At 44.4% G+C, this 13,542-nt stretch overlaps 1 protein-coding gene across 2 annotated transcripts in view; it reads right to left on the bottom strand.

Moving 5' to 3' along the window:
* The window catches only part of cntn5 (contactin 5), a 120,055-nt gene that overhangs the window by 32,701 nt on the left and 73,812 nt on the right, over positions 1–13,542 (bottom strand). For both annotated transcript variants that reach the window (XM_054793930.1, XM_054793929.1), the window contains exons 10-11: positions 9,032–9,168; positions 8,826–8,955 (exon numbers count right to left, since the gene is read on the bottom strand). In XM_054793930.1, coding sequence (XP_054649905.1) covers positions 8,826–8,955; positions 9,032–9,168 — 267 coding nt within the window. The remainder of the gene's footprint in view (positions 1–8,825; positions 8,956–9,031; positions 9,169–13,542) is intronic.

The raw sequence follows: 13,542 nt of genomic DNA, 5'->3' as shown, positions 1-13,542 counted from the left end.
AAATGGCAAAATGTTGGTAAAAATGTGGGTTAGTGTCAGGTATTCACACTGTCATGATCTCTTGATGGCAAAGGCAAAAAAGCTTTCTCTGGGATTGTTGAGCTGCATAAGCAAGGCCTCTCGCAGCGCACCATTGCTGCTGAGGTTGGACGCAGTAAGACAGTCATTTGAAACTTCTTCAAACATCCTGAGGATCATGGAACAAAAAAAGTCAAGTGGAAGACCCCAAAAAATGGCACCGAAGGATCTCAATGACTGTCCGTTAAGACACAGGACCATCCTCGGCCCAAATGATGGTTGTCACTGGTGCAGAGTGCAGTCCAATAACCATCAGACGCCATCGGTCAAAAGCCTCATCTCCTTCAAGGTTTGGAATTTGCAGGAGAGCACCAAACATGGGACATTGAAAGGTGGAAGAAAGTTGTATTCTCCCTTGACGGTTCTGATGGCTTCCAACGTTACTGGCATGAGAAGGAGATTCCATCTGAGATGTTTTCCATATGGCAAAGTGGAGGGGGTGCCATCATGATCCTTCAATGGAACAATGGAGCTTCAGGTTGTTCAGGGGCGTCAAACGGCAGCTGGTTATGTGCAGATGTTGCAGGGGCATCCCTCATGGCTGAAGGCCCTCGTCTGTGTCGTAATGACTGGCTTTTTAACACAAAGGACTTCTTCCAGAGGAATAAGCTCACTCTTTTGTACCATCCTGCGTGTTCCCCTCATCTAAATCCAATGGAGAACATTTTGAGATGGATGGCAAGGGAAGTTTACAAAAATGGACATCAGTTCCAAACAGTGGATGCCCTCCGTGAAGCCATCTTCACCACCTGGAGCGAAATTCCCACTAGCCTCCTGGAAACACTGGCATCAAGCATGCCCACATCAATTTTTCAGCTCATTAACAAAACATTACTGACTCCTTTTTTCAACATTTTATTCTATTTTATTATATTTTAGGGGGATTTTGTTTTTTGATGGTTTATGGTTTTAAACTTTTGATCAGCTGATGAACAGCCTACTTCACTTTGTTTGTTTGCAATAAATTGCTTCCTCCAAAATGTTTATTTGGAACCTCCTTAAAATCCAACAGTGCAAAATGTTATTATTTTTCAACTTGTCTTAACATTTTCATCAGGAGCCAGTTAGTCTCATTTGACATATTTAAAGTAGATATGTAATAACACAAAGCTAAGACGCGGATGTTTTGTTCAGATAGTTTGTTATTTTTGTCATCACAAATGAGATCAATAAAAAGGACAATTGGTTAATGAGTTCCTTGACTATTAAGCCAGAATAAAATATGGCTGATGAAAAACAAGAAGAAATGATAATGAGACTGCAGAGCAAATAAAAAGTAATAATTAGCGAGCAGCAGCTGCGTTACACATCAAGGCTGCGAGGCTTTGTCAGCCAGGATTATTCAAATGCTGAGTGACGCCATGGACGTGACATCATCCACCATGACAGTCCAAACCCATCAGGACCTCGAGGCTGACCCCTTTCCTTGTAACACTGCAGCCTTCCGGGGGCAGGGGCGCGAACGTTCCCTCCAGCTTGGTGCCGGTGTGCGTTTGTTTTAATCAGAGCGGCGTCGCCCACCCACCAGTCGTCCCGTGCACCCTCCCTGCAGAAGTGGATCTGGGCCAAGATTCTACGGAGCGCTGGGAGGCAACCGCTGCCTCCGAGTCATCGCTCATCTGCGGGCCGTTATTAGCCATGTAATCTGTCCTGATGCTGTTTGCTAGTGGAGCGCATCGCAGGCTCAGTGAGGGGACGCCTACAGGGAGTGGAAAGGCCCAGTGGAGGTGCCACGCCAGCTCCAAAATGCCTTCGTCAGCTCATACTGAACTTTCATGAGAGTTCTGTTTTTTGGACAGCGTGACACATCCCATTTTAGTCCCAAATAGCGGTGACACAATGTGGGCTGAGTATGTGCACCCCCTCACTTGGTACCAGTCCAGTATTCAACCGTTTTGACCCCAAAGGGCCCCACTACTTCACACTTTTAACAAAACAACAATATAAAATGACACAACATCACTGAACTAAACACCATCACGGAACAACACAACATCACAGAACTACACAAAATCATGGAACTACACAATATTATAGAACCAGCAATCACCTTCATGATATGACATATGACAATGTTGCACGTCTGCACGTGCTTGTGCACAAGCAAGCGTACCTTGGGCTTTGAATGAGGATTCTATTATTCTATTATTCTATTATTCTATTATTATTAATACGTGGTGAGAGGAGTGATCACATATATTATGTGATACATTTACGTTGCAGGCAGCCACATGTGCTCGTGCATGAATGAGCATACTGTCACGCTTTGCAGTGACACCACTCTGGTGCTGCAGGTGAGCTACCTATTGGTCTCTGTTTGTTTTGGATTTGGTTTCTCAGGTGTTTCTCATTGCAGGGCCACCTTGATGGGTGAAGCTACTGAACGAGCCACAGGTGTTCCTAATCAGAGCTGCCTCTTTATATTCACACCTGTGGCAGCAGGAAGGCGTCGTTTGATTGACCTTCATGGACTCACGCCACAAGCCATCGTCATCTTCCCAGACGCATTCTTGCTGCCCGTCTTCATCCTTGACCTTACACGGTAGATACAGTATATACTGTCTTTTTTCTATTGCCTTCCTGCCAGTTCGGTAGCTTCTCCCTGTTAGCCCTCCCGTTTGGAGTTTGGCAGTCTTTATGTTCGGTTCCCCTCCTTCGTGGTGCTATTTTGTTACTGTTTGCCCTGCACCATAGATTTTTGTTGTTATCCCTTTTTTTTCCTTCTTTTTGTTGTGGTGAACGAACAATTAAAGGACTTCCTTTTTGACACCACCCTGCCTGTCTGCCTTTTTGGGTCCAACCAAGTTCACGGCGTGACAGAATCAAACGACCACACTGATGGACCCTGCAGAGCAGGAAAAGATTTTTTGGCACTCAAGGCTCATGGCCAGACTATTAGCCGCCATGAGCAAGTCCTAGAAGACATGTCGACCCTCCTTAAAGACATTCATGTCCGGACACTTGCCCAGGCCACCTCCTCTGAAGACCAGCCCTTACATGCTGTCCCAGTCACACCCTCCTTCATGCTGCCCAGTTCCTCCGTCCGGGAACCCAGCATGCCCCACCCGGCAAGGTTTGGAGGTGATTTTGGTCAGTGCGGGTTGTTCGTGCACCAGTGCTCCCTCATATTTGCACAACAACCAAGCACGTACGCCACAGACTCCGCAAGGGTAGCATACATGCTTAGCCTCCTTTCGGGGCGCGCTGCCAGTTGGGCGTTGGCCATCTGTGAAAAGAAAACAGAGCTACGTGACAACTTACCCCTGTTTGTGACAGAGATGAAGAAAGTATTCGACCACCCGATGCGAGAGCGAGAGGCTGGCATGCGCCTTCTCTCCATCCGCCAGGGCAACTCCTCTGTCGCGGACCACTCTGTCATGTTCCGCATTCTCGCGGCCGAGAGCGACTGGGACGAGAAGGCACTACGCTGCAGCTACCTAGGAAGCCTCAGCTCCCGCCTTCAGGACGAGCTTGCAGCACGGGACGAGACAAGATCATTGGAGGAGCTGATCGCTTTGTCTCTTCGGTTGGATGGTCGGCTGCGGGAACGCTCATTCCAACGCCGAATGGAGACCCCCACCTTTCCACAACGGGCATCACCATCAACCCTTCCGGATCCCCTCCTTCCTCCTTCGGATGTCAGTGGACCGTCTTCGGGGGATTCCAGCGGAATCGAGCCCATGCAGCTGGGAGCCAATCGCCTGTCATCGACCGAGAGGAGCCGGCGGCTGCGCCTCCATTTGTGCCTCTACTGTGGGGAGGCGGATCACTCGCTCGCTGGTTGTCCGGTTCGCCCTGGAGGGCGCCGATCGCCTTCCTCCAGCGAGAGACCTTCAAAGGGCTCAACTGTGGTCGGACGTCTCCAGATCGAAGGTACGCTGTCATGGGGGCGAGAAGCATTATCCATAAAGGCTCTTGTTGACTCAGGAGCAGACGATAATTTTATTGACTGTGAGTTAGTAAAGCATTATAACATTCCTACTGTGTTGTTACCGTCTGCTAAGACTGTGCGCTCACTTGATGGTGGCCATCTTGCTAGCATTACTAGCCAGACTATTCCCTGTACTCTTCTCCTTGCGGGTAACCATCGGGAGACCATTAGTTTTTTGATAATCCCATCACGTTCAGCTCCGGTGGTCCTTGGCCTCACATGGCTTAAACAGCACAGCCCCACAATTGATTGGGCTATACTTAAAGTTACCAATTGGAGTAATCTTTGTCACAGTCACTGTTTGCGCTCTGCTGCTACACCCGCTTCTCACGCCAATCGTCCTCCACCGGCTCCTCCTGACCTCACTTTAGTGCCCAAGGAATATCACTCACTCCACAAAGTTTTTTGTAAGGATCGTGCTATGTCTCTTCCTCCTCACCGGCCTTATGATTGCTCCATTGAGTTGTTGCCAGGTGCACCTCTTCCCTCTAGTCGTCTTTATAACATCTCTCAACCTGAACAGAAGGCACTCGAGGATTATATTTCCTCTTCTCTCGCGGCAGGTCACATACGTCCATCGTCTTCTCCTCTGGCGGCTGGGTTCTTCTTCGTTAAAAAGAAGGATGGCTCGTTGCGACCCTGCATCGATTTTCGCGCCCTTAACCATATTACTGTCCGGAACAAGTACCCACTTCCTCTCCTTGATTCAGCCTTTACTCCTCTCCACAGTGCAGTCATCTTCTCTAAGCTAGATTTGAGGAATGCCTATCACTTAGTACGTATTCGCCAGGGTGACGAGTGGAAGACGGCCTTCAACACCCCACTGGGGCACTTTGAGTACTGCGTCATGCCATTTGGCCTAACTAACGCCCCTGCCGTCTTCCAGAGTCTCATCAACGATGTGCTAAGGGACATGATTGGGCGCTTTGTTTTTGTATATCTTGACGATATCCTTATTTTTTCCCCCTCTGTTTCTACTCACCATCAACACGTTCGCTCGGTGCTCCAAAGATTATTAGCCAACCGTCTGTTTGTCAAGGCCGAAAAATGTTTATTCCATTCCTCCTCCGTGCCGTTCTTGGGGTTTATTGTGGAGAAGGGCCAACTCAGACCCGATCCCGCCAAAGTTGAGGCGGTGGTCGAATGGCCGACTCCGACATCTAAAAAGCTTGTGCAGAGGTTTCTGGGGTTCGCCAACTTTTATAGGCGCTTTATACAGAACTTCAGCAAGGTCGCAGAGCCTTTAAATAAGCTAACATCTTCTAAGGTTCCCTTTGTCTGGACCCCAGCGGCTGACACTGCTTTTAGGCGTTTAAAGTCGTGTTTTACATCTGCTCCTGTGTTGGTTCACCCTGACCCGTCTCTCCCTTTCTTTGTCGAGGTGGATGCGTCTGATACAGGGGTTGGGGCCGTACTCTCCCAGCGCTCTAGCTCGGACCAAAAGTTGCACCCCTGCGCCTTCTACTCCAGACGCCTTAATTCTGCGGAGCGCAATTATGACATTGGTAACAGAGAGCTCCTGGCGGTCGTCCTCGCCTTGCAGGAGTGGAGGCACTGGCTCGAGGGGGCGGCTCATCCATTCATCATCTTTACAGACCACCGGAACCTTTCTTATATTCGTGCTGCACAACGCCTCAACCCTCGTCAGGCACGTTGGGCCCTCTTCCTCACTAGATTTCATTTCGTCCTCACTTACCGTCCTGGATCTCTCAATGGGAAGCCCGATGCCCTCTCTAGGGTGTTCGCCCCTCCGGTGGAAGTTTCTCCCCCTGAGACCATTTTACCTAAAGACCGGATTCTCGGAGCGCTCCAATGGGAGGTGGAGAGGCGAGTGGCAGAGGTCAACAAGGACACACCCCCTCCTGTCGGATGTCCACCTGATCGACTCTTTGTTCCTCGCAACCTCCGATCTGAAGTCCTCATATGGGCTCACTCCTCTAAGCTCGCCTGTCATCCCGGAGCCAGACGGACGGCGTTTCTCCTGTCACAGCGCTTCTGGTGGCCGTCCCTGCATGCTGACACCAGGAGTTTCGTAGCCGCGTGTTCAGTATGCGCGAGGAACAAGTCATCCAATCAAGCAGCGGCAGGCTTGCTGCAGCCACTCCCCATCCCCTCCCGTCCGTGGTCACACATAGCCATGGACTTTGTCACCGGACTACCTGCTTCCAGGGGCTTCACTACAGTCCTTACCTTCGTCGACAGGTTCTCTAAGTCAGCCCACTTCATCCCACTCCGCAAGCTACCCTCCTCCTTCGTAACAGCTAAACTTCTGGTCCAGCATGTGGTACGCATCCATGGTATCCCGCTCGATGTGGTGTCAGACAGAGGCCCGCAGTTTGCTGCTGCTACCTGGAAGGCTTTTTGCAAGACCCTTGGAGCAACTGTGAGTCTTTCGTCGGGGTACCATCCTCAATCAAACGGACAGACTGAAAGGGCCAACCAGGACTTGGAAGCAGCCTTGCGGTGTGTGTGCCACCAGCATCCCACTTCCTGGTCCCGCTATCTGCCTTGGGTGGAATATGCCCACAATACGTTGGTATGCTCTTCGACGGGTCTCTCCCCATTCCACGTAGCCCACGGCTTCCAGCCTCCCCTATTCCCCTCCCAGGAGAAAGAATCATCTGTGGCTTCTGTGGCCACCCTGTTGCGCCGGGTCCACCGGGTGTGGCGAGACACCCGGGCTGCACTTATGCGCACCGCCAAACGGAACCAGAGGTTGGCGGACCGACATCGCAAGCCTGCTCCCGAATACAAGCCTGGCCAGAAGGTTTGGTTGTCTTCACGGGACCTTTCGTTGGCCGGAGAATCCAAAAAGATGGCACCCAGATTCATTGGACCCTTTGAGGTCATCCGTATGGTTAACCCTGTGTCAGCCAGACTGAAGCTTCCGCCATCTCTCAAGAGGTACCCGGTGTTCCACGTGTCCCTCATGAAGCCTGTCTCCTCCTGCGAGCTCAGCCCTCCAGCAGTGCCTCCTCCTCCTCCTCGGTTGGTGGATGGCCATCCTGCATTTACGGTCAAATCTATTGTGGATGCCAGGAAGCGGGGCAGGGGCGTACAGTATCTTATCGACTGGAAGGGATACGGCCCAGAGGAACGTTCGTGGGTCTCTCGTTCTCTTATTCTTGACGTCTCCCTTCTTGCCGACTTTTATCAGCAATTCCCCGACAAACCAGGTAACCCTTCGAGGGGTGCCACTTAATTGGGAGGGGGGAATACTGTCACGCTTTGCAGTGACACCACTCTGGTGCTGCAGGTGAGCTACCTATTGGTCTCTGTTTGTTTTGGATTTGGTTTCTCAGGTGTTTCTCATTGCAGGGCCACCTTGATGGGTGAAGCTACTGAACGAGCCACAGGTGTTCCTAATCAGAGCTGCCTCTTTATATTCACACCTGTGGCAGCAGGAAGGCGTCGTTTGATTGACCTTCATGGACTCACGCCACAAGCCATCGTCATCTTCCCAGACGCATTCTTGCTGCCCGTCTTCATCCTTGACCTTACACGGTAGATACAGTATATACTGTCTTTTTTCTATTGCCTTCCTGCCAGTTCGGTAGCTTCTCCCTGTTAGCCCTCCCGTTTGGAGTTTGGCAGTCTTTATGTTCGGTTCCCCTCCTTCGTGGTGCTATTTTGTTACTGTTTGCCCTGCACCATAGATTTTTGTTGTTATCCCTTTTTTTTCCTTCTTTTTGTTGTGGTGAACGAACAATTAAAGGACTTCCTTTTTGACACCACCCTGCCTGTCTGCCTTTTTGGGTCCAACCAAGTTCACGGCCTGACACATACATTGTGGGCTTTGACGCTGTTGATTATTTGAAGTGGTTGTGGTTCAAATGACATTATGCACAGCGGGGTTTATAATTAATAACAGGTGGGAGGAATGATCGCATTAATTGTATGACATATTGATTTGCGTCATGTGCATGAGTGAGTGTATCTTGGGCTTTGAATTTGTGGAGTATTTGGAGTCTTTGTGGATCAAATATTTTGCACAGTGGTGGTTAGCACTGTCGGGAGGAGTGATCACATTAATTGTAACACAGCTATTCATGCATGAGTAATGGTACATTGGCCTTTGGATTTGTGTCTGGATATTTTTATGACGCAAGTGGTGATTATCATTAATAACTGGTGGGAGGGGCCATCCTGTTGATTATACAGCACATCCAGGTTGGGCGCTAGTGAGCGTGCTCATCTGCTCATGAACGAGCAACTGAGCCAGTACAAATTGTGTCCTAATCATATTAAAAACATACACTTGACATGTACCTGCTTTGCACTTAGACGTTAACATTTAGAAAAAAAAACAATAAAATAGGGCCAAAGGTTTTCCAAATGCCACGAAAAAAGGGCATGCCACGCTGACAGTAAATCAAATTGTCCCGCAGGGGAGCAAAAGGGGACTGGGTGTCACCAGCTGAGTCCCAGTATAGAAGATGACAAGGAGAAAACGCTGCCTGAGTGAAGCTTGAGGGGGAAGAGCAGAGAATCCAGCCTTAAAGTCGCAAGTGAGCGCGTCGTCTCGTGCTGGTGGACGTCCAAAAGTCACATCAGGTGATGCTGATGTCGTCTCTGCTTTTATGCCAAAACTCACAAACCTTAATGAACGCTTGGACTCCATCCAAGGTTTCTTTTAGCTTCCATTAGCGCTGATCTATACCTGCAAGTCACTGCTTGGCATCGCCCTCGCAATAAGCTTTTTTAATGCATTTTAGTATGAGTTCGTCAGGTAATGTGATATTACTTCTGTAAGTAGAAGAATAACCCAGTAAGCGGGCTGTCAGGGTCATCTGTCATTTGTGTCAAGCGTTCATACCTAAAATCTTGAGTTCAGCATTGGAGTAAACGGCGCCATATTTGTTTTCGGCCACGCACTGGTACATTGCCGAGTCCTGCGGCTGCAGCTTGTGGATGGTCAGCTCACCGTTCAGGATCTCTATTCGACCCTGGAACAGACCAAAGTGGGAGCGGTGATGATGATGATGGTTTTCAGCACAAGAAGGCAAGGTGAGATGCTCGTACCTGCGATGTCAAGGGCATGGCGTTGCGCAGCCAGCGATAGGTGGGGCGGGGCCTCCCTGTGGCCTTGCACTCCCACTGCAGCCTCTCCCCGCTGTCCATGTGTGTGTCGTTAATCATCCTCACCCACTGGGGGAGCGCTGGACAAACAAGAGCACAACACTCACACGTCTGCACTTTCACATGCTGCATGCGCATGCCAGCTGAAAGCCTGCACGGCTGCAGCGTGTTTATACACCGCTCATTATCACATACACTATCATTATTATCATACACTATCATTATCATACACTATCATTATTATCACATACACTATAATTATTATCATACACTATCATTATTATCACATACACTATCATTATTATCACATACATTATCATTATCATATGCTATCATTATTATCACATACACTATCATTATTATCATACACTATCATTATTATCATACACTATCATTATTATCACATACATTATCATTATTATCATATGCTATCATTATTATCACATACACTATCATTATTATCATACACTATCATTATTATCATACACTATCATTATTATCACATACATTATCATTATTATCACATACATTATCATTATTATCATATGCTATCATTATTATCACATACACTATCATTATTATCATACACTATCATTATTATCACATACATTATCATTATTATCACATACATTATCATTATTATCATATGCTATCATTATTATCACATACACTATCATTATTATCATACACTATCATTATTATCATACACTATCATTATTATCATATGCTATCATTATTATCATACACTATCATTATTATCATACACTATCATTATTATCACATACACTATCATTATTATCATACACTATCATTATTATCACATACATTATCATTATTATCACATACATTATCATTATTATCACATACACTATCATTATTATCATACACTATCATTATTATCACATACACTATCATTATTATCATATGCTATCATTATTATCACATACACTATCATTATTATCACATACATTATCATTATTATCACATACACTATCATTATTATCACATACACTATCATTATTATCATACACTATAATTATTATCATATGCTATCATTATTATCATATGCTATCATTATTATCACATACATTATCATTATTATCACATACATTATCATTATTATCATATGCTATCATTATTATCACATACATTATCATTATTATCACATGCTATCATTATTATCATATGCTATCATTATTATCACATACACTATCATTATTATCACATACATTATCATTATTATCATATGCTATCATTATTATCACATACATTATCATTATTATCACATACATTATCATTATTATCATAAACTATCATTATCATCACATACATTATCAATATCATCACGTGCATTATCAATATTATCCTGTACATTATCATTATTATCATACACTACCATTATTCTTACATACATTATCAATATTATCACGTATATTATCATTATTATCAAATGCTATCATTAGTATCATACACTATCATTATTATCACATACATTATCAATATTATCACGTATATTATCATTATTATCAAATGCTATCATTATTATCACATATATTATCAATATTATCACATACATTATCATTATTATCATATGATATCATTATTATCACATACATTATCATTATTATCGCCTACATTATCATTATTATCATACAATATCATTATTATCAAATACATATCATTATTTTCACCTACATTATCATTACTATCACATACATTATCATTATTATCGCCTACATTATCATTATTATCATACAATATCATTATTATCACATACATTATCATTATTTTCACCTATATTATCATTATTATCACATACATTATCATTATTATCGCCTACATTATCATTATTATCATACAATATCATTATTATCAGATACATTATCATTATTATCATACATTATCATTATTATCACATACATTATCATTATTATCGCCTACATTATCATTATTATCGCCTACATTATCACGCCACTTTGATGCTGTGGTTTGTCTTTGTGTGGCCTCAACATGGAACCACACAACATCACGGAACCACACACCATGACGGAACTACACCACATGTTAGCTACACATATCCTGTGCGGCTAACAAGCTTGCAGTTTTCCCGCCATGATGATTCCAGTTGGGAGGGCAACACACATCTTTTTTCTTCTTTTTCATCTTCAAGTTTCTATCCAGCCTCCCGCTGCATTTTGCAGAGGACGAACGTATATTCATGAGATTAGAACATTTACAAGGGAATATTAATCAGCCACCACGTTCCTTTAAAAAATATATTTTAATCTTTCAAGGCCTTTTTTTCTTCTTCCAGCTTGGTTGAGTTATGTTAATAACGCAAAGGAGGAAGTAGGGCTGTAGAAATGAAAGGAATGCAAATGAATGGAAAGAATGAAATGCGTTGCTGGAAATGTCATTACCAGGCCAATGTTGCTAATCACTACATTTGTCTTCTAGTGTATATGTAAAGTCATTTTTCTTTCTTTCTTTTCTTTTACTTTCAACTTCCACAACCAAACCATTGTACTGTTTGTTACATTGTGCTGTTATGTGATGGTCGCTCTCACAGTGACGCCTACAACCATCAGCTGACCTCCACTACGTGACCTTTTCTCATCAAGCTAGGCTGCCTTTTTCTCTCGGGAATCGTGTCCCGCCAAGGCTGCATGAAGTTGGCCTTGCACATTCATCGCACACAGCAGAGTGCAAGAGGGCTGATTTCTATGCTTTTGCAACCGAAAGAAGAAATTGAAAGTGCTTACTGTTAAAATTTTCCTTACAGTTACACAGTTACACTGGCATGCAAGCTCTGCGTCCTACATGAGATTTGACAGTGAATATTACCCCTGGATTGTTGGGTTTGTGATTTTAAAAGTAATTTTACCTTTTAACAGGCTACCATAAGAGTAGATACTTGTATGCATGCTGGTGTAAATGTTACTAAGGTTTCCCCAAGGATTTTTTGAAGCTGTGGTGATGGGCTGCATGGGAGGGCGGACTGCCGCCGCTGTGTCTGCAATTTCTTTTTTATGACAAATAGCAACTTTTTAAACAACTTTTTGATTTATTATTTATTTAACTTTTTTCAACAACTACCCGAAAATGAACCGAGAACATTGCAAAACTGTTCAATTTAATGACAAAGTTGCTGAGAGCACTGCCAACTTTTAATTGTAGTTTAATTGTAGGTATTTACAAAGCACATCTTCACTCTGTGTGCTCATTTGTCACTAAATGCAGGTGTCATGTTTAAATAGAACATTTGGTGATGCAAATATTCTTTGGTGAACTACTCAACATCAGCTGGTGAGCTACTGCTAGCTTACGTGCTATGTGTTGGAGACCCCTGTGATAGCATCACTGTCTAAGGCTAGACACACTACGTGTTTCAGGTGCACAGCTTCGACACACAACTGGTGTTTTGAAGACAAGCCAGAAGTATTATAATGATAACGAGAGAGCAAGAACTTTAAAAAAGTAAGCCTTGATGATGATCAATGATTGATGCATCCCGTGAACGTAATAGCCACTTGTAGCTCCGAGCTAGCTAGATGCCGCCAGCCAGACATGTAAACAAAAATGCCAGAAAGTAGAAGGAGATTGAAACGTGAGCGATCACACACGCTGGCATTGATAGAGTTCACATGTGGCAAACTGTTGTCAAATGACTCCACATTTTACAGGCTATTGTTCATTCTCCCGATAATAATAAACCAAGTGAAAGTCAACACAAGACGTGTCACAAATCTGGTCACTGGTCAAACTAATTGTGGTCAATGTGTGTGTAAATAATAATCTATATATGTATCTATACAGCATATACACACCTGATCAAAATCTTAAGACCAGTTGAAAAATTGCTAGATTGGATCTTTTGCATTTGGATCTCAATGAGGTTTTAAGTAGAGCTGCAATATGCAAAAACAAGAAGGGTGAGTGAGACAAAAAGCATTTTGAAAAAGTAATTTATTGAAAACAACAATTAAACTGAAATAGGCTGTTTATCAGCTGATTAAAAGTTTATGACCATCACTCAAAAAATAACAAAAAACTCTCCAAACCACAACAATAAATGTTCTCAGTAGGACTCAGTAATGAGTAGCTCCACCGTTCTTGTTAATCACTTCAAAAATTGCTTTAGGCATGCTTGATGCGAGTGTTTCCAGGAGGCTAGTGGGAACATTGCTCCAAGTGGTGAAGATGGCTTCATGAAGGGCATCAACTGTCTGGAACTGATGGCTATTTTTATAAACTTCTCTTGCCATCCATCCCCAAACGTTTTCTATGGGATTTAAAAGAGGGGGACATGCAGGATGGTCCAAAAGAGTGATGTTAATCTCCCTGAAGAAGTCCTTGGTCAAGCAAGCATTGTGAACTGCAGCGTTGTCCTGTTGAAAAACCCAGCTGTTACCACACAGACGAGGGCCGTCAGTCATGAGGGATGCCCGCTGCAA

This window comes from Dunckerocampus dactyliophorus, chromosome 12, assembly GCF_027744805.1.
Source record: "Dunckerocampus dactyliophorus isolate RoL2022-P2 chromosome 12, RoL_Ddac_1.1, whole genome shotgun sequence".
NCBI lineage: Eukaryota > Metazoa > Chordata > Actinopteri > Syngnathiformes > Syngnathidae > Dunckerocampus > Dunckerocampus dactyliophorus.
The sequence above is the reverse complement of the archived record's forward strand: the minus strand, read 5'-3'. Positions and strand labels throughout refer to the sequence as shown.